Source organism: Tupaia chinensis, unplaced genomic scaffold (genome assembly GCF_000334495.1).
Source record: "Tupaia chinensis unplaced genomic scaffold, TupChi_1.0 Scaffold000489_1, whole genome shotgun sequence".
Taxonomy (NCBI): Eukaryota; Metazoa; Chordata; class Mammalia; order Scandentia; family Tupaiidae; genus Tupaia; species Tupaia belangeri.
In genome coordinates, this window is record NW_006160001.1 from 1229358 (window position 1) to 1252636 (window position 23279).

At 38.2% G+C, this 23279-nt stretch overlaps 1 protein-coding gene across 4 annotated transcripts in view; it reads left to right on the forward strand.

Moving 5' to 3' along the window:
• Positions 1-23279, forward strand: part of DAB2 (DAB adaptor protein 2) — a 60611-nt gene that overhangs the window by 19222 nt on the left and 18110 nt on the right. For all 4 annotated transcript variants that reach the window (XM_006156297.3, XM_006156295.3, XM_006156298.3 and 1 more), the window contains exons 2-7: positions 15978-16170; positions 17388-17527; positions 18734-18832; positions 21484-21615; positions 22091-22171; positions 22844-22870. In XM_006156297.3, the coding sequence (XP_006156359.1) occupies positions 16080-16170; positions 17388-17527; positions 18734-18832; positions 21484-21615; positions 22091-22171; positions 22844-22870 (570 nt within the window). In that variant the 5' untranslated portion in view covers positions 15978-16079. The remainder of the gene's footprint in view (positions 1-15977; positions 16171-17387; positions 17528-18733; positions 18833-21483; positions 21616-22090; positions 22172-22843; positions 22871-23279) is intronic.

Genomic DNA, 23279 nt, shown 5'->3' on the forward strand with positions numbered 1-23279 from the left:
TTAAACTCTTCAAACCCAGCATGTTTCTGAAACATGAGTTACAGAAAGGTACAGTGACACTCAAGTCATGGCTTTAAGGATTATATAAATGTGGAGCTCTGCCTGGAAAGGGAAACCACATTGGGATTTTATATAATATTCAGACAGGCTATTAAAGAAGCAAGCAAATATCGGGCAATATTTTTTGCATTGGTTTTGAAAGAGGAAAAGTTTAAGATTACCCACCTCTTTTTAAAGTGCCCTGGTGCGGTATATGTCTTAAAATAATTCTTTTAATGTATGTGGTTCTTTATTTATAGCTTACTATTTAAAACACAGTGCTTCTAAATATCCTTTTTGTTCAGATGACTTTATTCATGATAGAGCATGTGTGCACATGAAAAGGAAAGAGAGAAGGAGTAAGAGAGAGATGAGCACCCTCTAGAAGGTCAGGTCACATCTCGATCCCTTTCTTCCATTTCTCCTACCATTCAGATCTTGGGCTGTTGGTGTATTTCAGGCTCAGAAAACCAGGGATTCAAACTGCAGTGAGGCACCATGTGGCATCTGGCGTCTCTTGAACTTTTGTGCCAAGAAGCCGCACCATAATATTTTCTTTAAGTCTTCCAGCATCACATAAATTTTCGAGATGACTACTGTAATGTCACTTGAGTAGAAAGTGCAAAATGTTTAAAAGTAAGGATTTATATGCATATGTATCGTAGGTGAAGTCATGGAGGGACTCAGATGAGTGACTGACTGTGTCCTTAAGTTCACACGTTGGGTATGCTATACGCTAGTGTTGATTTAATTCAGGATTAATCCATATGGGAACAAGAAAGTCTCACTTAATGTTGTATTCTAAGAAACAAACTGCTTAAGAGTTATCTTTGTGATTTCATTTAAAAAAAAAAACTAGTTTGGAATAAAGAAAGAATTGTTTTGGTAGAGGTGTCTAATCTAACTTAGCAATGATAGAAATATAAACAGTGAAGTCCTTGCTGGTCAATTTGGGTAAGTACATGAAGATATAAGAGAGGATTGTTGGAAAGGTATAAATAGTGTAAGAGTGTTTGTGCAGGAATTCAGCGGCACAATGATGGAGTCCTTTTTTCTCATGCTGTCTCATTAGCTTTTTGCAATTATGATTCCTGGTTTACAAATAATCATTGTACATCTATGCAGGGAACTGTGGTTTTTTTAAAAGATACATATAGTACAATAATCAAATCAAAGATATAGACATCTATTATCTTCAACACTGAACATTCTATAATGTTATTCAATAATAGTTCCACTAGTTTTTTAGGGGGCAGGGTCAGTAGTACATATCAACTCTCAGTGACAATGTCTTCTCTTGTTAGCTTTTGGACTATCATTTCTTGCAAGGAAAAATGGTACATTTAGATACAAACTTTTTTTTAAACTTTTTAAAATTTATTTACATGTTATTATTTCATTTTCTTTTATACATTCAATTATATTATTTACCTTACAAAGTGAATATTTCAACATGTGAACATTTCTTCCTAGTCCAGTTGATAAAACTATAAAATACCTTCAACAGACAATACCACATTTCTTTGTCTCATTTATGCCTTGCCTCCCTATTTTTCATCTAAATGTCCTTCCTCAGACCCTACTCTTTCTCACACATTATATCTGATATCTACATCAATTTACTATGTTTCTATACCTTTTAATCTACCCAAAGAACAGAAGAATTCTTAATCAGAAAAGTGCTTGCACATCAATGTTTATTGTGGCACCATTCACAATGGCTAAGACATGGAACCAACCCAAATGCCCATGAACAGATGAATGGATTGAAAAACTGGCACATATACTCTGTGGAATACTATTCAATCATTAAAAGAAACAACAAACAAACAAACAACCAAAAACCCTGGCTTTTGACAGAAAGTGGAAGAATATGGAAGATTTACTGATGAGTGAAGCAAGCCAGGCTATGAATGGGAGATATTGTATGTCCCCACTTAATATATACCAAGTGTCCGCACTCTGTGACTGAAACTGATAGACAAAAGGATATAGATACCACCTTTGAAGTACAATTTATGTACTTATTGCATTTTTATATCAGTGCCAAATGCTTTTCAAATCACTGCCCCAGATGCCCTGCAATAGAAAATTCTAGAGGCTTCCATATCACAATAATACATATTTTTCAAATATTAAAAACTCTAAAATTGCTTGGATTTAGATTGGGAGGGAAGCAGAATGATATATAGTGTCCTACTTTATCTTCTAATGATACAAAACAGAGTTCTTTTAGATTCAAAATTTAGAACCAGTTTATTCCATTCACCCACTCTAATTATTTATGAACACTTTACTTTGAAGAAAAAAATTCTTCCTTCTTCATATTTATTATCACTTCAAAATTAGAAATACCAAACCTTGGTGGGGCCCCCTCATGCCATTGTCACTGCAGCATGTTGTATCTGGCAACACTGCAGACACCCCTACCAGCTATTCTGCTGCTACCAAAGCCTAGGTTTCATCCACTGAAGCAAGTAGTCAGGCGACTGAATGAGGTTCTGCCATTGCCGGTCTTTCAGTGTTGTCTCAGGGTGCAGAACGAAGTGCTCAACTGAGTTCTGTCACATCCTCATGAACTCTCTGGTCACATAGTTCTTTCTGAGTGCTTGTACCCACTACTCATCTGCTACTGTAATCAAAGTTCCAAGATTTCTTCCTAGCTAGGTTAGATGGAAAGGAATGCTGATGTTTGAACCCAAGTCTTTAGAGTGTTCATCTTCTACCCATAAGGAATTGCCCCCTGGGTGTCTTCTTACCCATGTCAAGTCACTTCAGTCTATTGCCAATTTCCCAGCAATGTATGTGAACTTACTCACCAGGTTCCCAGCTACCTGGGCACTAACACCCAAAGTGTAAAAAAAAGAATAGCCTTTGTCAAACCTCTCCCATCCTGCAAAACCCGTTACTATCCATTCTCCCATAATGGGTTTCTAACTGCCTTTCCTAAGAGTGAATGGAAACCACTCATGGCTTTTTCATGAATGACTTGATATCTTCCTAAATAAAATAGAAAGAGAAAGAACTAATAAGGTGGTTCAAAGTGACAATTAAAACTAAGAATTGAGCTCAAGGATGCAGTCATTTCTTGCCAATCTCTCTTCCCTATATGACTCCCAAGGAACAGGTTCAGAAGGGACAACATATAAAGAAACAAATAGCACATCATTAGAGGGATTAGTGCTTAATGACCCTAAGCTCTGGTAAAGCTGGGTTGAAGCAAACAGCACACTAGACCAGAAACCTAATTCTGTTTTCCATGTCAAGTTGTACCCCCTGTATTTCCCTACTAGCTCATTTGAGGTATACAGAGTGCAGGTACTATTGCCTGGTTAGCCACATCCAAATGGTCTTTGGTAAAAGGGTAACCATGCAGAGTATAACCCAAGTGATCCAATGCCAGCAGTATTATGCCATGACAGAAATGTAATTTTGAACCTGTAGAGCGCTCATAAACCAAGGTCTCAATGTCACCTTCCCCTTGTAGAAGAAAGGAGAGGTTGAAGTTTAGTTTTCCTATTCTGTTACATCTACACTAGAGAAAGTCATGTGACAACTAGGGTAGAAAATATGTGATTAACTGGGCTGTTAAAGCTCAGATGGGTAGTCCCTCTAACACCAATTAATCCAACCTCAAACCTCATGTGTTCATAGTGACAAAAATTCCATATGATCTAAAGACCCTATGGATATTACAACACTATCCTCTTAGTAGGTGAATAAATGTAAGGAGGGACTCTAGAATCAATCCTCTATGCATGTCTTTGTTCATACAAGCATATTAACTTGTGTCTAGCTGTGCCAGGAAGCTAGAGCATACTCTTACAAAGACTATACTTCCTGTGTTTTTCAGCTCTCAAGCTAATAGCTGACCCAACCAAGTAAAAATATAATTGCAAAATTGATCATACTTGGTACATCAATTCAACTTATGAATACTTTTCAGGTACTTTCAGAGAGTTTAGTGGAACTGCCCAGTTTATAGAGTGGGTGCATTATTTGGGTACATAAAGCTTCCTTAAAGCTTAAACTTTCCTAAACACTATATGAGATGCCTATTCCCTTCATCTCTGCTTGGAGATATTCCTAATACAGATTTAGACACTTGAAAAACAAAATTAAAAAAAAATTAATAGAGAACAGATCATGAATCAAAAATATGAATTGCCATCTCAAAAAGTCTTATAATACCAGGGAAAAAGGAAGGAAGGAAGGAAGGAAGGAAGGAAGGAAGGAAGGAAGGAAGGAAGGGAGGAAGGAAGGGGAAAAAAAGGAAAAATAGGAAGGAAGGATGAAAAGAAAGAAAGTCAGCCTTAAAGGCTAAGCACTAAGCAGTAGAGAATGTGCTGAAATAGATTGAAATTCTTTGATCTGCCAGTTGTGTCTCAGACTGGCCAAAGCAGCCAAATCAACATTAATAAGCTGGTTTGACGAAGTATTTCTCCTGCTACCTAGGCTAAAAGGAATCCAGTGACAATGTATAATTAAACCATATAAAATCCCTTTTCTCTTTTGGTTCAGAAAACATTTATGAAATACTATATTCAAATTACTCTGCTATTTCTTGTTGTTTGCTTAGTATATCTACTAAATGGGAGGCATTCTTAGTTCATTCTCCATGTAATGGGCTTTGCACAGCCTGTTTAAAAAACATGTGTCAGTTTTTAAAATGTAATCTCTAGGAATAAGGCAGTAGAGTCTCATGTTAGGATCTAAATCTTTCCTGGTACCATTTCTACCCCCAACCAGCTATTTAACAATTAGACAAGTCATATATTCTTTCTTTCCTAATCTTTATAATGAAAGGATGTGACCAAATTATTCCCTAGATTTCTTCCAACTCAATAGTCTAACCCACTTGGTATTTCTTTAAGGGGACAAAGGGTTGTTGAGGTAAACCATTGAACCTCAAACTTGTCAGTACATCTGGGAATCTTTAAAATATGTTGATGTCTTGGTCTCTTTTCCCAGAGAGTCTGATTTAATTGATCTGGCCATGAAAGGAACATCAACATTTTAAGAGCTCCCCAGTAAAAGTTTCCCAGGTGATATGAGGTAGATGTCCTAAATCATTAATGGCAGTGATGTAGGCATAAATTTGACCACAGATCCATTAGAATAAGCCTCTCTTAGGTAACTTAGAGTTCAGTTTGTTCCAAGAGTCCTGTTCCCATTAAAACTTAACCTTCTGCCAACTTAGAAGCCAGAGTAGAGCAGGAAGTGGCTTTCCTACTGGCAAACCCTCTCAGTTTTTCACCTGGGCTTTATTAATCAAAGTACCATATCCTCCATGCCTCTAGCTGTTTCTTAAAGGTCCTTGTTATTCTAAAAGTGTTTAAACACTGCTGTGAAAAAACAATGCTGGATACCATACAGGACTACATACCACCTAGCTTCTGTGAAACCTACCTTTGGTTTAACCATGGCTAACATATGCTAAGCACAAAGGTCTCTACATAAGTTCTTACTTATTTTTCACACCAGCTCAGCAAACTATATTCTTATTTTACAGATGATGTAATGAATATTAGATAAGTTGCCCTAGGCCATAGAACTAAGGAATGGTGTATCCTGATAATGTCAGACTCCCAAGCCTCTTGGCCTCTTACTCTCAGCTGCTATGCTTTCTTATCTCTACCCAAAATTAACACTATAAAGAACTCTCTAGTCTGACATGATTCTAAAAATACGGGAATGTTTCTCGATTTAGGGTTTTATATGCTCTGTAAGTCTTGTAGCACCCTTTCCAAGGGTTAAAAGCAATGTGGCATGCTTGCTGTGAATTCATAACTTGTGTATAGTTCATTGACTCAGGCATGATCTATTATTGAGGCCCTTACGGCAGTGTCAGCATTTGCAAGAAATCTGCTAAGTACTTATTTTCAGTATGCATTAACACAGTCTCATTCCCCGATTAAACAGGCTGCACACATCTTCCTGTCTTCTCAGTTTGGCCTTAGCAGAACAGAATAGCCTTAGGAATTCTAGGAGAAAAGCATAGGAATCAAATTAAGAGAGGAAGGCTCTGCATCAAATATCAGAAACGGAGCAACTTTGCTGCAGCATCTCTGGCAGTGTCACTTATTTTCAAAAAGCTACTTTGAAGATGGTGAAGGCTGTGTTTGCTGCCCTCTTGGACCCTGAGATCTTTCTTGGAGGTTAATATTTCACATGTCCTAATTCGGCATTTAGCTGAGGCAGACATAAGGACATAAGTCAAAGAACAAGAAAGCACGTTCTCTGTTTTTAGTACAAAGTACTGGACCTTCTAAGCCAAGATGTTTATGTTGCTTTTAGGTTTTGGGTTTTTTTTTTTTTTTTAAAGTTTATTTCCTTCATGAGTTAGAAAAAGAGAGAGAGAGAGAACATTCTCAACAGGGTCTTTTTTTTTTTTTTGAGAGGTTTTTGCTATAGGGTGCGTGCGCTCGCCAGACAGAGAGAGACAGAGAGACAGAAAACGAGAAATCAACCCCTAGGAGAGATGGCCACGCTGCAATCCCTTCTCCTCCATTCTCCTCTCAGGATCTTGGGTACGCACGCACACACGCTGGGCGTGAATTTTAAGTCACCGAGTCCAGGACGTGAACTGCGGTCGACTACGTGGGAGTCCAACGACATAGCCATTACACTAACTGCTGGTCCCTCAACAGGGTCTTGATATCACAATCCATTCTCAGGCATTAGCCAGCCCCAGATCAAGAGCAGGCATATGCCCAAGGTACTCAGGGAAGGTCTCTGGACTTGAACTGGGAATCTACTTTGTGGGATTGATGCAGAGAGCATTGTATTTTACTGCTGAGCCATGTTGGCCACATATCTAATTTATGTGACTCTGCTAACTTAACTGATATGTTAAAATCAATGGGATTATGACTTCTTAAAAGCAGTTTATAAAATGCAGATTAAAATGAGTGAGATTAAAGAAAAAAGCAAAAACAGAATACACCATAGAAAAGTGAACAACAGACCGTGCTCAATTTTTAATTCAGCAGCTTATTAGGGATTGATCCTGTGTTATTGTATTTATTTCATTATTCATAAAATAGAGACTATTTCAAAGGGCTTTCGAGAGAAGTGTTTTAAGTGCTTGGTATATGAGGTATTGTCTCATCCCCCTTTACATTAAAAGCAGATTCTCTACCATTGGTGAAATGGGGCTGCCTTTAGGTACTTAAGTTGTTCCTTTTACCAATAGTTAAAGACCAACCAAGCAAATTCCTGACTAGTTTGTATAATTAGGGTAGGAAGGTTGGCTTGGAGGTTCGGAGTGGAGGAAGAAGGATGGCTGGCAAATTTGTGTCATAATTTCTGCTTCAAACTCTGGATTCATTAAGTAATACCATTGCCAATACCAATACATTTCTACTGGTGAAAAGGGTGAGCCAGTGTAAGAAGGTGCCAACCATGGAGCGATAGGTTGTGTTGCGGTTAAAGCACTGGACTCCCACATGGCTGACCGTGGTTTGAGTCCCAGACCAAGTAACATGAAAATCACACTGGGTGCATGTATGTGTGTGGCCAAAATCCCAAGAGGAGAGTGGAGAAAAGATTACAGCACAATCACCCCCCTGGAGAGTGATTTCTCACTTTCCTTCTATGTCTCTCTTCTTTTTCTATCTCTAGGAAGTATACTCACCCTATGGCAAAAGTCTAAAAAAAAAAAAAAAAAAAAAAAGGAGAAGAAGATGGTGCCCCCCAAACCTATCCCTAGAAAGTCTAGATTTTAATGGTGATCATTCTCAACCATGATGGCATTTCAAGGTCCAAATATACTAGAAATGTTACATGAATCACTTTAAGGATTAAACAAACTATAGCTGATTTTTATTAGTGCAAAGGTCATAGTCATTGTAAGATGACTCATGCAGTCTTCCAGTACATATCCCTCAGAACCTTCTCAGAAACCAAGAAAGATGTTGCAAGCTCCAAAATCTCTCCTAGTCATCTGATTCTAGTGCCATAGAAAGGGGAAATATGCATTTTAAAAGGAAGGTTTATATAAAATATATAATATAAGTTAGATCTCTTTATTCAAAGGGAAGCCAATTTTATTAATATAGCAATGTTCATTTGCAACTTTTTATATGAGGCTTTAAGGAGTAGTCCATAATATATGATTACTTCAGATTTTCCTTTTTTTCCAAATGTGTCATCTTAAGTCTCTTTTCAGTCTTCTAATGTAGAAAACAGGCTTGTCCCTGAGAACTAGAATAACAAACCAGCTACATTTAGATAGAGAACTGCTCATGTGACCCTTTGTATACATTGCTGAGTTTTAATTTATGATGCTTGCTTTATGATAGCACCCCTTGTGTATGCTTCCTAAATCTGTGCTCTTTGGTCAGAAGTACCCCTGGAATTAAACCCAACAGATGAGAAGACTATGTACTTCCTGTTTGTCCTACACTTACTTTTTCCCCTTTACAAGAAATGTCTTATCATACTAGAGCATTAAAAGAGATCCCACAGCGCAACATAATCAAGACACTTTTTCCAACAATGCCCTACTTTTGGAAGGTAATCAAAGGAAATAACTAAGGCATCTTTTGGCCCTCAGATTCCTTTCCCAGGCCCTAATCCTTAAAACACTATTCATTATGAACCCTGCTAGAGGTTTTATGGACATAAAGGACAATTCCTCAACATTACTGGAAGTATTACCCATATGAATGCCGAATTTGAGTTGATTTTTCTCTACCGAAGTACCTGGGCATCAGAAAAGTCTGTGATGGGGGATTTGTTCTTTAAATCTTGGGACAAAGGTCAGTGTTTATCACTCTGGCATATGCATAACTGGATGAATACTTTGGTTAAAATTTCTCAGTTTGTCTTTTAACATTTCTTCTGTTAAAGAGTTGATCTTTGAATTTTAGGCCTTATGGACAGAGTTTACCTTCTGAGCATTTCAGGGAGTAGAGATACCTTTCTTTTTCCCTTTTTTCTTTTTTAAAAGAATTATTTTCCTTAACTTTAATTAGTTATTTTTAATTTGACCAGAGAGGGATAGAGTGAGTGAGTGAGCGAGAGAGAGAGAGAGAAAGTAAGCCACCAGGTTCGGAACTCGAACCATGGTTTGTTATGTGGGAGTCCAGCACCCTTAACTACCACACCACCTGCCGGCTCAAAGAGATACTACAATGGAGACCTATACTCAGCTCCTGAAACTTAACATACACACCATTTTCATCAAAGAATTTATACGAAAGAAGCTTTTTATCCCTGTTTTTTTCTATGTCCTTTGTAGGTGCTCATCCTTAGATAGTGAAAAGATATAGTCAAAGGGATCAAAATACTTTTAAAGCAGTTGCCGTGCTGTGAAAAGGTGTCCTTAAATGTCTGAAGAAAGATGTTTTTGCTGCAAAAATAGAGCAAGATAGCACCTACCACCTTAGAGCCCTTCCATTTGGCCCAGTCTGCTAACACTAGGTCAACAAGATCTTGAGCTATAAGGTTACTATGTCTTGTATCACTCTTATGATTGGACCCACATGCTGTCATTGCCTCTTCCAAACCCCTTAAAGTACTCTGTGGTGCTTCTTAAATTCCTGTAAAATAGTCTTGCTGTACAATTATTTTAAAATGCCAAACTTAACAAGCTAAAGTTTTTTTTTTCTCTGTCAGAAATAATACCCTGTGGGAGGATAATATCCTGCAAGAAAGCATGATATAAGCTTCAAAACTGAGCAATAAACTCTGACGGCCAGGTTACTTTTTCAACCAGTGATTCCACCTGACTCTGGGTCATCTTTCCTCTGCTATCAACACATGCATTGTTGAACTCAGCATAGCACTGACCTAAGCAAAACTTTAAAGTACAGTCACACACACATTTCAGGGGCCTTCCATAAAGAGAATAGAATGTGCTCTATTTTGGAATACATTTTTAAAGTTTTTGGTCTAGGAAATTAAAAGTGCATATATCAAAATATACAAAAATAGCTTAAATATAGTTAAAAATAAAAACACCTAAGGATTGATGTTTAAATAAAACCCTTAAGTCTATCACACTTAGGGTATCCTTCAAGAATGGTTTCTTGAGCTGCAAATCAAAACAGACTAGCATTATCATTGTCTGGGTTAGATTCTAACCCACAGCAGTTATTTTAAAAGCCTTATTATTAAGCATTAACTAGGTAAAGATAAAAGCTGTTAGCTAGATAACTGAGTGGGTAAAAAAAGAATACTAAATCATCACTGGGTAAACAAACTACAGAAAGCAACTACCACCCTTAGTGCTGAGGGGATAAAGAGAAGAAACTGGAATCACCAAAGTTTATTAGCTTGGAGGACAGATCTCATGAAGCTGATATCCAGACTTCTGAGAAGCAAGTGCTACTCAGCTAGGGCTGATGTCCCTGTGCTCTGAGGACCTAGGGCCTGTAGGACTGGAGAGAAAGCACTGGAGGACTGCTCCTGCTGTTTCTAAGGGGATTACAATGAGGGAGTTCTGTAAGTGTGGAAAACACTGAAAACTGAGCCAGGCTGGTGGCATGGTGTTCGAGGCAGCTGGATCCCACATAGCCAGCAGCACAGTTAGAATCCTGGATCTTGCAGCTCAAGAAATGTGCTGGGCACAGGTGTGTACATGCCTAAAATCTTAAAAGGAGAAATGGAGGAGAAAGCACTGCAGCATGACTATCTCCATGAGAAAGATGCTTTCTCACTTTTCCTGTCTTTCTGTCTCTCTCTGGCAAGCACGTGTGCCCTCTGTCAGATTAAAAAAGAAAATTAAATTGTTTCAGCTGTTATAGGGAGACATTCTTGCTGCTGGGGTGAAGAAGTTCTGCTGGAATCACATGCACAGGCACTGCAAGCCATGAGGAAGTCCATGTAAAGCAAACAGAAATAAGCAAGTCCTTCGGCAGCTTAACAGTCTCCCTCTAGCACCCCCTGTTGGTAGAGCTAACATGCAACAAGCTGGAAAAGCAGAGTCCCAGGCCAAGCATCACAGAGCCAGGGATCAGAGGCTGATTTTGAAACCCAAGCAATTTAAACCACCCCTGCAGCCACTCAGCATTTGTGCACACCTTACTGCACATTTGAGCTAATTCACCCACAATGAAAGCAGTTCTTCCATTTAACAAGATACAATTATCCTTCACTCTTACCCTCTCCCCAACTTGTGTTGCACCATTTAAACAATTAGTATCTTTGGGCAATATTAATCGCCCATAGAATTCAGTCATAGTTTCATCTGAATCCTGTGCTACCTAAAGGAATAAACAAAAATGTACATTTAACTTGCAACAATCTTATATTAGAAGGGAAGGTGGGCCCAGCTTGGTGGCATAGTCAGTAACGAACTGAGCTGCAGTGCTGGAAACCACATGAGTGACTCCAGGTGGCGATCCCTAGGTCGGCCTGAAAACATGTTGGCCATGTGTGTACCCAGGATCCTCAGGAGCTAGGGGCTGGGAAAGGGAGATCATGGCATGAGGAAGACCTTTTTATTTTATTTTTTTAAATTTTTATTTAACTTTATTTTTTCATTTATTTTTTTTCTTTTTTTGGAGAGGTTTTTGCTATAGGGCGCATGTGCTTGCCAGACAGAGAGAGACAGAGAGACAGAAAGCGAGAAATCACGCCCCCCCCAGGGGGGATGGCCACGCTGCAATCCCTTCTCCTCCATTCTCCTCTCGGGATCTTGGGCACGCACATGCACTCAGCGTGAGTTTAAGCCACTGGGTCCGGGACTCAAACTGCGGTCGACTACATGGGAGTCTAGCGACATAGCCATTACGCTAACTGCTGGTCCCAATTTTTTCATTAATTTTAATATGACTAGAGGGGGACAGAGTGAGAAAGAGAGGGAAAGTGGGAAAGCAAGCTGCCAGGTCTAGGACTTAAACCTCAGTCAGCCACGTGGGAGTCCAATGCCTTTAACCACCACATTACCTGCAGGCCCTAATGAGGCCCTTTTAAGGGTATTTTTTCTCTCTCTCCCTCTCTTCCTCATGGATCTGAATTTGCTCTCTATCATGAATAAATAACTCTGAGAAAAAATAATAAAAAAAGGAAATATGGCGAGACAAAAAAATAGGTAATTGATAAGAATCTATGCAAATAACAAGGAAATAAATGCACAGCTACAATAGTCCTCATTGTCATCCACCCGATGGCTTCTATAGACCAGACATGGAACAACGGTTGTCTACTTTCAAGGAGGTAATAGTCCAACAGGTAGATGGACAATTAAATAACTAGTGTGAAAACCATGAAGTTGCCATTTGTAGTTAGAGGAGAGCATGGGAGAAGCTCCAGGGAGAAGTCTTACCTATTGTTTTTAGGGACAACTGGGAGGATAGATGTGGGAAGAGGGGAGCTCAGTAAGATTGAAAACATAAGCAGTTAAAAACCAGAAGCATTTTTAAATTAATTTTTGCTCTAGGGCATGTGTACTCACCAAGAGAGAGAAACAGAGAGAGAGAGGGAAAGTAAGAAAGCATTCCTCAAGGGCGAATGACCACACCACAATCCCTTCTCCAGTCTCCTCTTGGAATTTTGGGTACCAGTGTGTTCTTCTAGCCACTGGGGCTTGAACTGGGTGGTTGGCCAGGTGGGATCCAGCTGCCTTAACCATCATGCTCCCAGATGGCTCACAAAAGCATTTTAAAGTACATGAAAAACTTGTGATTAGTATTTGGGAGTAAAAAGAAATGAAATTAATGACAAATAAGGGCAAACTATGTAAGATTCTCACATACAAAATGAAAAAGTATAAGTCCTTGTCCTAAAATGCACAAGAAGAGCACCACAGGATTAAGCAGGAAAGGTTCCAATTTTATTCCCATATTTAGAGAAAATGTATTTAAAAAAAAAAAATCAAGTCATTCTAATTCCACGAACACAAGCCATGGAGTGAAGCTTCAAGACTCATCGAAGCAAAGTGTAGAGGGGAAAAAAGGCTTACAGAAGGGGAAGGTGTCTGATACACACAGTAGGACCCTCTACACAATGAATAGCAGAAAATTCAATTTGGCCGGGAGTTGTGTCCATAGTTGCAGTAGACGTTCTAAGACTAGAGTTGAGATGGACAGTCCTTTAAAGAGAGAGCATTATGAAATGGCAGAGGGTAAAGAGGCCATTAGTTTTATATAGAAGATTTAATATATGAATAATAATAAATACTATATAAATAAATAAAATAATAATAACAAAGAAAAAAGAATTTCAAGAAAGTATCTGTAATAAATATTCTTAATATTAAAAAAAAAAGAAATTTCGACCTGAAAAGACTGAAAAGTGGTAATCAGGACTACAAAGTCACATGGAAATGGTTTTCTGATTTCTAAGATGAGATCTGAGCAATTCAGAAAGAAAAAGACCCAGTAGGAAGGAGCTACGATGTAGGAGGATGCACACCAGTATGTCTCCATAAGTCAGAGTTTAATCGCACTTCGTAATGCTGTTAACATGGGTAAATATCTGCTTGATTTGGAACAAATTCCCCCAAATTAAGAAAATATTTGTTGGCCTGATATTAGAAGAGTATAGATATGACTAGGAGATTTATTTGTCATGTCTCCAAGAAACATTTGGGAACCATTGACTCCAATCAGGGATACAAAACAGAGGTGTTATATCCACTTCCTAGAAATGCTATAAGAAATTAACACACACTGGGTGGCTGCAAGCAGTACAAATTTATTCTCTCCCTGTCCTGAAGTCAAGAAATTCAAAATCAAAATGCCAGTAGGATTGGTTTCTGCTGGAGGCTCTGAGGAAGAACCCAGTCCAGGCTTCTATCCCTGATTCTGGTGGTATCTATGGCAATGCTGGGCACTCTTTGGTTTGTAGTTACACCAGTCCAATCTCTGCTTCTGTCTTTATGTTATCATTTCCTGAGTGTCTCTGTGTCTCAGATCTCCCTTTGCCTTTCTTTCATAAGCACATCTGTCATTTGATGTAGGGCATCCCTAAATTCATCTCAAGATTTCCAAGAATTGTAGTTCTCATTCTCAAGTTATTATAATCACAATGACTCTTCTCCTCAATAAGGAGTCATTCAAAGGTTCGGGGATTAGGACTTGGACATATCTTTTTAGGAGACACCACAGGTGTACAGCATCTCTGTGGCTTGAATGCAAGTTCTCAGATGAGGTGCGTCAGTGTAACATTGAGGAACTCTGGCTTGGAGACAGTCTGGGTTAGAAACCTAGCTCTTCCACTTAACAGATATGCAGAACAAAACCTCTTCTTGTACTTTGACTTCTCTCTGGAAAATGAAATAAAATAATTCTGTATCATAATACTTACAGGGCTACTATGAATTTTTTAGAGTTAAAGTAAAAAGCTAATGGTGCCTGACCCCCAGTTGAGTCTTTAAGTAAGTATAACTTTGAGTCTTCTACTGTATTAGACTTTCATGTGTAATTAGACTGTCTCCTGATTCCACCCCAGTCAGGTGAGTAAAATTAACTACTAGATCTCCAAATTAAACAATTCAGACAATATTGATCATTGTATGCATGTACACACATATGTATGTATATGTGTATGCAAAGAATGTTAAACTATAAGGGCTATTTAAAAATTCATAGGGAGAGGAACTCAATATTGAACTTCAGGAAAACATGTTGATGTTTAAGCAAACCAAGTGAAATCTAAACTGGGAAAAACACTTGAGACTTTCATTCTTTTAAACATCTAGCAAGCAATATATATTCTTATGTAGTGTGGGCTTGGTCTTGAATTAAGGAGCCCAAAGAAATGGGTGACATAGTCATAGAATGAAGAGGCTATTTTTGGTAGGGGTGTGTGTGCCAGCCCACAGGTGGTCTTAAATAAGATTATGCAACAGCAAATGGCTTTTCTTGGCCTTTTTTCTTCAGTTCCTGCAGAAAGTTAACCTTCTTAACTGGAGCTCTCTGAAGCCTGGTTGAAACTTTGACTCTTGGGAGGTGAAAGGCCTTTTGAAATGTTAATTTAGTTCTATGTGCTTACAATGACTGAGTTTTCTGTTTTATCTACTGTAACTCATGATGCAGTGTGTTGAGAGCATGGACCATCACTGTTTTAAGGATGGTAATGCTAAAACAGCACAAAAATATTTTTTGCCGAATGAATTGTACAACAGTCACTCCATAAAGTCACTCTTTCTCTGGCACATGTAAGTGTTAATGTCAGCAATTGACATCTTTGGGACCAGTGGAATTCATAGTAGTTAAGGCACTGGACTTCTAATGGCAAACTTCATGGCTCGGGTCCCAGATCCAGCAACTAGAAAATCATACCAGGTGCATGTGCGTTCATGCCCAAGATTCTGAGCAGAGAATGGAGGAAAAGGGACTGTTGCATGACCATCATCTTCGGGGAATGATTTATCACTTTTCTTCTCTTTGTATCTCTCCAGTGAGCACACATGCCCTATCTCAAAACCCAAACAAACAAGAAGAACATTTTTTTAAATACAATGCTTAGATGGCCCTGAAGATCATATGCAAAATCCTAACATTTTAAGTATGTACTAATATGAACAAAACAAAATTTATAATTCTACCCTTGTCACTGACTTTACAGTTAAGCAATGTTGTGAAGAACTAAAATTTACCATGACCAGTTACAGACGCCATTTACAATCTTATCAGGCTCAGCCTTCAATTGATTTCTATGTTGCTATGAAACTAAGCAAGTTTTTGATCTCTATCTCTAATACCAGATTTCTATGCCAAAGTTCCAATACAAACTGCTTAGCTGGATAATCATTAATTGTTGCCAGTATCAAGTGCTTAAAGAAAAAAATCTATTAAGCACATTTTGGGAACTACAAAGGAAACGATCCTACCCACTCCCTTGCTTTCAGAGTTCAGTGTCATAGAGAGGGAACAACATGAGTCCAAAGAACTACAAAAGAGAATCACCTGTTGTAGGCCAATTAGGCCACAAAGTCTGGGTTTGTTGTGTTCTGATCTCGTTATGCCTCTAAACTCTGCCTACAGGTGTCTGCAGTAGGTTATGTTCATTTGAGACTTTTCCATCTGGGATCACCTGGTGTCACGAAGTGTCTGTTGGTGCAAGGGTTTGCTGCCTGCCTTCTTACCATGTCTAACGAAGTTGAAACAAGCACATCCAATGGTCAGCCTGAGCAACAGGCTGCTCCAAAAGCACCATCGAAGAAAGAGAAGAAGAAAGGTATGGGCAAATCTTCTAAAGCCAGTGATGGGCTCTAAAGATGGTTACCTGTGAAGAAATGTGATTCTGGATAAAGGCTCTTGCCTTTCTTCAACCTCAGCGTAGTCTCAAGTACAGAAAAGTTATACTTGGGCCAAAGAGATGGGCGTACTTCATTTGTAACAAGACAGCTCTGAATCTATGATTGTGTTTAACTTGGGTCCTGCTGGGAAATGTTCATAGCATTTTGTTCAGTTCATAATACAACCATCAGTTGTTACATGGTTATCTTTCAGTAATTTGCTTTCTTTATTGAAGTCCATTTTCTAAAGAAAAAAAAATCAAGACTTTTTAATTAATTTATGTACAGTTTAGGCTTCTGCCTTAGCATGAGTGTGATGCCCAGAGAGAGACAGAGAAAGGGAAAGTGAGAAATCATCCCATGAGGGAATGGTCACGCCGCAATCTCTTCTCCATTCTCTGGGGACTGGGGGTGTGCACACACATGCCCCAAGTGTGATTTTCAGGCCACTGGGTCTGAGACTCAAATCACAGTCAGCCATGTAGGAATCCAGCACCCCAACCACCACACCACTTCCTGGCCCCTTAAAGATCTTTATTTTATTAGACCTTCCTTTTGACAAGAAGTACCACTCAGAAAGTGCCAGAGTCCTTAATCATTTTTGGCTTAAGGCTATGTGGTGACTTGCTTGCCTTGACTACTTGCTTTAGATGTAGGAATGAAACTGAACAGACTTTTTATAAGGAGCAAAAGAAGTCAGAATGATGGGATAATTATCTTAATGGTTTTCAAGGGAATTTATCCACAATTCCCTTTGCCTTATGATAGTTCAAAATATTCCTAAATTGTGTGGTGGCTTATTTTTTTTTCCTTAAAGAAAAATATCCTCTTTACATTCTTTTGAAAGCTTAAAAAAAACTGCGGTGAAGAATATTCCCACCTCCCACTTCACATACTCTCATAAGTTTCTCATAATTTGGTCAGTTTTATACCTCTAAGCGTTATTCCCCTCCCCCACCAACTCCATACAGAGTATTAAGGAGCATGATTCTGCTCAAAGGAAGTAAGAATAAGACCAGGTACAATATTGCATGTATGCTCAGCTGTAGTATAATCAAGATTTATTCTCCTTAAAGATTAGAGATTCCGCTGCATATTTCATTATGCCTAAGACATTTAAAGGCAAATGTTGCCCTGTATTTATTTCTTTTCTCAGGCTCTGAAAAGACAGATGAATATCTTTTGGCCAGGTTCAAAGGTGATGGTGTAAAATACAAGGCCAAGCTAATTGGTATTGATGATGTGCCGGATGCAAGAGGGGACAAAATGAGCCAAGATTCTATGATGAAGCTTAAGGTAAAGGGAAAAGAATGCTTTGGCCATGTATTAAGCTAACATTGGATTGAGGGAATTATATTAGAAGCTCTCGCTTATCCATATCTCAATTATTTTAAAAACTTTTCTAATTACATCATTGATCCAGTAGCACCTCATTTTCTGAGAAATCATGGGTTCAATGGCCTATTTTTTTTTTATATGAAAGAGAGGAGAGCAAGCTAGAGCTAGAAAGATATGTATACTTGACAGGGTCTTATCATCAATAATTTACCTCTTCCAGCCTCACCTCTTCCAGTTAGCTAGCATCACAGGTATGTACTTCTGTGGCCAGCCTGCTTCGGTTGGTCCAGAACCCACCCTCACAAAGTGGTGCTCTACTGTCGTGCCACTGCAGTAGGCCTGTTTGAATATTTTGAGTACTGTTCTAGAGACTTGATTCAGTGAAGAACTCCAGATGCCTTTCCATTTTGGCAGATGTAACATTTGGACAAACAGGTCTACCCATACCATTGCCCTGGTTAAATGATTATAAAAGCTGTGTGAAAATGTGTGCATTATTTATCTTACTCTATGTAGAGAGCACAGAATACTCTAGGTTAGAATTTAGGAGTATTTGGATAAATTTCAGAACTTTAATTGGAATCTGGTTTAATGTTAACTCTTCTGTTTCTTGAATTTCACAAGTTTTCATCCCTTGATTTATCATGGGATTACATCCTGATAAGCCCATCACAAATCAAAATTATCATTAAGTCAAAATCCATTTAATACTCCAATAAACCCATCATAAAGTTGAAAAATCCTAACTCAGACCATCATATGTCAGAGATTAGCTGGACTATGTGAAACTAATTAAATAAATAATACTTGTTAAATAATACAGGGCCTAGAAGGAACATCTTTAAATATTTCCTAGTCCAATTCCTTAAAAGATCTTCTCTTTTTCTTTAGTCCAATATCAATGACTGTTCTGAAGCCAAGAGAATGAGACTTGATCAAGTTCACCTAAGCTAACAAAGTTATGCCCTGGGCTCAATGTATTAATATAGTCTATTTGATCTTTCTGTTCTTAATTAACCTTTTTAGAGATGGTAAACCTTGCTGCTGTTTAATTAACCTTTTTAGAGATGGTAAACCTTGCTGAAAACTTGAACTGTTTTTTAAAACTATAGTATTAGAAGCATCATAGGGTAATTTTAATTCTTGTTTTCTCAACTTCATCAGGGAATGGCAGCAGCTGGTCGGTCTCAGGGACAACACAAACAAAGGATCTGGGTCAACATTTCCCTTTCTGGGATAAAAATAATTGATGAGAAAACTGGGGTAAGAATTCATATTCGCTGACACCTATCTGATCATCTGAGTCTGAAAAACAATTTGCTATTTAAATTTCAGGTCCTCTTGTCTTTTTCAAAGTTTCAGAGAAAAACAATAATATTAATTACATCTCCAAAGTAACAGGCAAAAGCCATAATAGGAGGTGAAGAGTCAAGATATTTCATTCTGAAATGCACATTCTATCATGGATGTGAAGCTAAGTCTATAAACACAAGTGTCCTTTAAGTATCATTTGGGAATTTTTTTGAACCTCTGGTGTACACAACTAAATTAATCCCCTTTTTTTTTAAATTTAAAGAAAAAATGTATTGAAGACTTGAAAAACAATTCCTCAAAGATTGACTCCAGAAAACTGTAGCTACACAATGCATTTTATCTGCCATGTTAAAACGTACATTAGACACAAATACAAAATCATGAAATAAGCCACCAGTCTTTAACTATTTGAGTCAAGATAATGCCTAAAGAACAACATGTGCAAAGGATGGACTCTTTAAGTACCATTAAAAAAAAAGGTGCACAACTGGATGAGTTATATACACTGAATAGAACCTTTGGCACTAAGAATCAGACATTTTGTCATAAAGCATTAACACATTCCTTGAAAGAATTAATCCTAACTCCTGGTTGTGACACTCATACATCTATACTTCAGTCTCATTTTACTTGAGATGTAACCTCACTCATCTTTTGTGATTGCTATTGTTTTATCACATCTGCTTATTTTGTTTTGTTTTTGAACCTTATCCAAGGGTATGTCATACTTCAGGTCTTTTGAGAAGACTTTTCTACTCTGCTCAACATAACATCATTAGATTCATCCACTTATAAGATGTGGTTTTCTTTTGTTTCTGTTTTTGTTTTTTAATTTGCTAGAGGGCCTATGTACTTGTTGGAGAAATAGAGCAAGAGAGAGAGAGATAGTAAGAAAGCACCCTCTATGGTGATGGCCATGCCACAATTCCATCTCCTCCATTTCTCCTTTTGGAATCTTGAGCATGCAGCACATGTACCAGGCCTGTTTAGCAAGCTGCCAGGTCCAGGATTCAGATTACCAGTCAGCCACTTTAACTACCATGCCATGGATGACCCTTAAAATGTTGTTTGTAGCTCATTTTCATTGTTGTATGATATTTTATTGTATCAGTGTTCTGTGGGGGGGACTTCCAGTTACTAGTCATCCCTTCCTGGCCATACCCACTGCCTACTACGCAAAATGCAATGATCAAATCTGGCACTCTGATACAGACTCACTCAGTCCATGGATCCTTAGGCCATCATGGACTGCTATCTCCAGTCTCCCTCATTTCTTAACTCTTATTTTCCCAATCCTGTCAAAAAACAGTGGCGGTTTTCTTTCACAAGCATTGTCTCTACTCAAGTCTTCTGAGATATGCAATATAAACTTTTTAATGGCTTTAGACATTTAGAAATAAAAACCAAGACACATTCTGTCACTCACAAGTAACTCTGTTACTTGCTTGAAAGGATCAAGGAAAAATAGAGACAACATTACTAAGCCAATAAACTCTGCCAACCATAACTCCTGAATAATGACATGGCCCATCTGAGTGAGGTTGAAAAATAATTGAACACAGCATTTGGTAACTTCCAGAATATAGTGAAGATACTCATTTCTACCATTTATAGGAAAGCTTCTTGGCCATTCTTAGCTAATATCAAGAATCCATGTGGGGCCAGCCAGTGGCATAGTAGAGAAGGATCCTACCTGGCTGACTATGGTTTGAGTCCCTGACCCAAGGGCTTGAAAAACACACCAGGTACCTGTGTGTACTTGATCCTTTTCAAAAATCCTGAAAAGAGAAATAGAAAAGGGAAATGGAGAAAGTACTTAAAGGGGGTGTTTCCTGCTGTCTCTCTATCTTCAGCAAGCACACATGCCCTCTAGCAAATTAAAAACAAAGCAAATGAAAAAAGAATCCCTGTGAAGACTCCTTAGTTTTTCTGTTCACTTAAGTTTGTTTTTGAGATGGAAAAGTAGATTTTCTTGGGTTGGTTTAAGGACTACATGTCCCCTCTTTGTGTTCTCCTAATACTCAGTCCTTCCCATGCTATATTGTATCTTTAGGAAGAATCAAGTATCATGATTTTCTTTTCTTTTCTTTTTTTTTTTTTTTTTTTTTTTTTTTTTTTTTGAGAGGTTTTTGCCATAGGGCACATGTGCTCACAGACAGACAGAGAGACAGAAAGCAAGAAATCACCCACCAGGGGGAATGGCCATGCCACAATCCCTTCTCCTCCATTCTCCTCTCGGGATCTTGGGCACACATGCACACGCACCCGGCGTGAGTTTTAAGCCACTGGGTGTGGGACGCGAACCGTGGTTGACTACATGGGAGTCCAGCGACGTAGCCATTACATTAATTGCTGGTCTCTCAAGTATCATGATTTTAAGAAGGAAGATTTTTCCCATCATTGTCCTCTTCCCTTGGTCTGGAGTCCTTTCTAGAAGGATAACTGCAGCTCTAGTCTTCAACCAGAGGCTAACAAATTCTTCCTTCAAATATTTTAGTGTCTCCATATACACCTTCATATATGTATCTGATGGTTAGCTTTTCTAGCCTATAAATTGATTCTAGAATTGTCAATAATTCATTTTTATGTTCCCTTTTAAGGTAATAGAGCATGAGCATCCAGTAAATAAGATTTCTTTCATTGCCCGTGATGTGACAGACAACCGGGCATTTGGTTATGTGTGTGGAGGAGAAGGCCAGCATCAGTTTTTTGCCATAAAAACAGGGCAACAGGTAAGCTCTCAGCCTTAAGGCATACCTACAGATCTGTGCTCTGTTGAGCATAGGGGTGTCCCTCACTCAAGTAGAAAACTTGCTGGAAACAATTAGATGTAAGGAGGCTAAATAATGATTCCCAGAATGATTACCTTTATTGGCCTAAGAGATCTTTACAAAATGCCTGATACCCATGTAGGAGTGACACAGAATTGTGAGAATGCACTTTCTTAGAAGGTCATTGCTGATTGTAGAACAATAGGGAATTACTCCCAGAAACCTTGAAAGTATTTTTGTCTAAGTACTTATTAACCCTGCTGACTTTTATGTATCTGGGTGGGGGTGGGAATGGTGTTTTTCTCTTATAAACCAAAGTAAGGTAATAATAAACTTTAATAGAAAAAAGAAATACGTATTAATCAGAAATGATAGGGGACTAAGAGGAGAAAATATAAGGTTAAAATACTGATAACCATGCTTTCTCTTGCTGCAGGCTGAGCCTTTAGTTGTCGATCTTAAAGACCTTTTTCAAGTTATTTATAATGTAAAGAAAAAGGAAGAAGAGAAGAAAAAGGCAAGTACTACCTAATAAAGACTTTATTAAAGTTACATGAAGGGTTAATATTCAATATTATGTATATGTATTGCCTGTCTGGAGAGTTGGAAAATATATGACTCTTCAAGTATAGAAAGTATAGAAGTGTATGGTCTTTTCTTCCCAATAGGGCAAGGGTGAATGCTATGGTTAGGCACTTCTGATTTCCAATCCCTGGCTCTCATTTTTCTTCCCATAAGCTTCATATTGATTCTAGGGAGTATACAGACAACTTTAAATCCAATATCAGTCTAGCCCCATAGCCTAGTGGTTAAGAGAGGTAGACTCCTCATGACTGACTGTGGTGCAAATCCCCATCCCAGTGACTTGAAAAACATGTCTGGTTTTATGTGCCCAAAATCTCAATAGGTTGGTGAAGTGGGGGAGAATGGATTGAGGTGTACCACACGCCACTAGGGGATTGTGCTTTTCCTTCCCTGTCTCTGTTGAGCTCACGTGTCCTTTAACAAATGTAAAATAAATGAATCTAGTATCTATTCAAAACCAGTATTCATATGAAATGGGGTGGCAGGGGGAACTAGCAGAAATGCTATACAAGGTTCTTTCTTACCTTGTTCCTGAGAACCTACAGTTATTTTTGTTATTTTATGTAACTCCCTGGGATTACTGAATTTTTCTCTTTCCTTTTAGACGGAAGAAGCCAACAAAACAGTAGAGGTAAAACTGTGTCTTTTCTTCTTATGAATTTTGTGTATGATATATATATATAAGCCCTTGTTTGCAACCTGCCCGAGTACTCTCCCCTCCTAGCTTATTATTCTGTGTTTATGACCTCACTGACCATGGACAATATATAAGGGGTCTTCAAAATGATCATGGAAAATGTATATTATGAGAACATTATGTGTGGGTTTCATTTTTTTTTGTACCAAAATAAGCTCATACTGCAATTCCATTTCTTCATGAACTTTTTTAATACATTCACTCTACAACATTTAGCTTGTAAAGTGAATTTACACAATATGAAATACATTTCACACCAGTCCAGTTGAGAATACTATACATGTTATCATCAACAGGTAATAAACCATTTCTGTGTCCCACAAATGTCTTACCTTTCTATTTT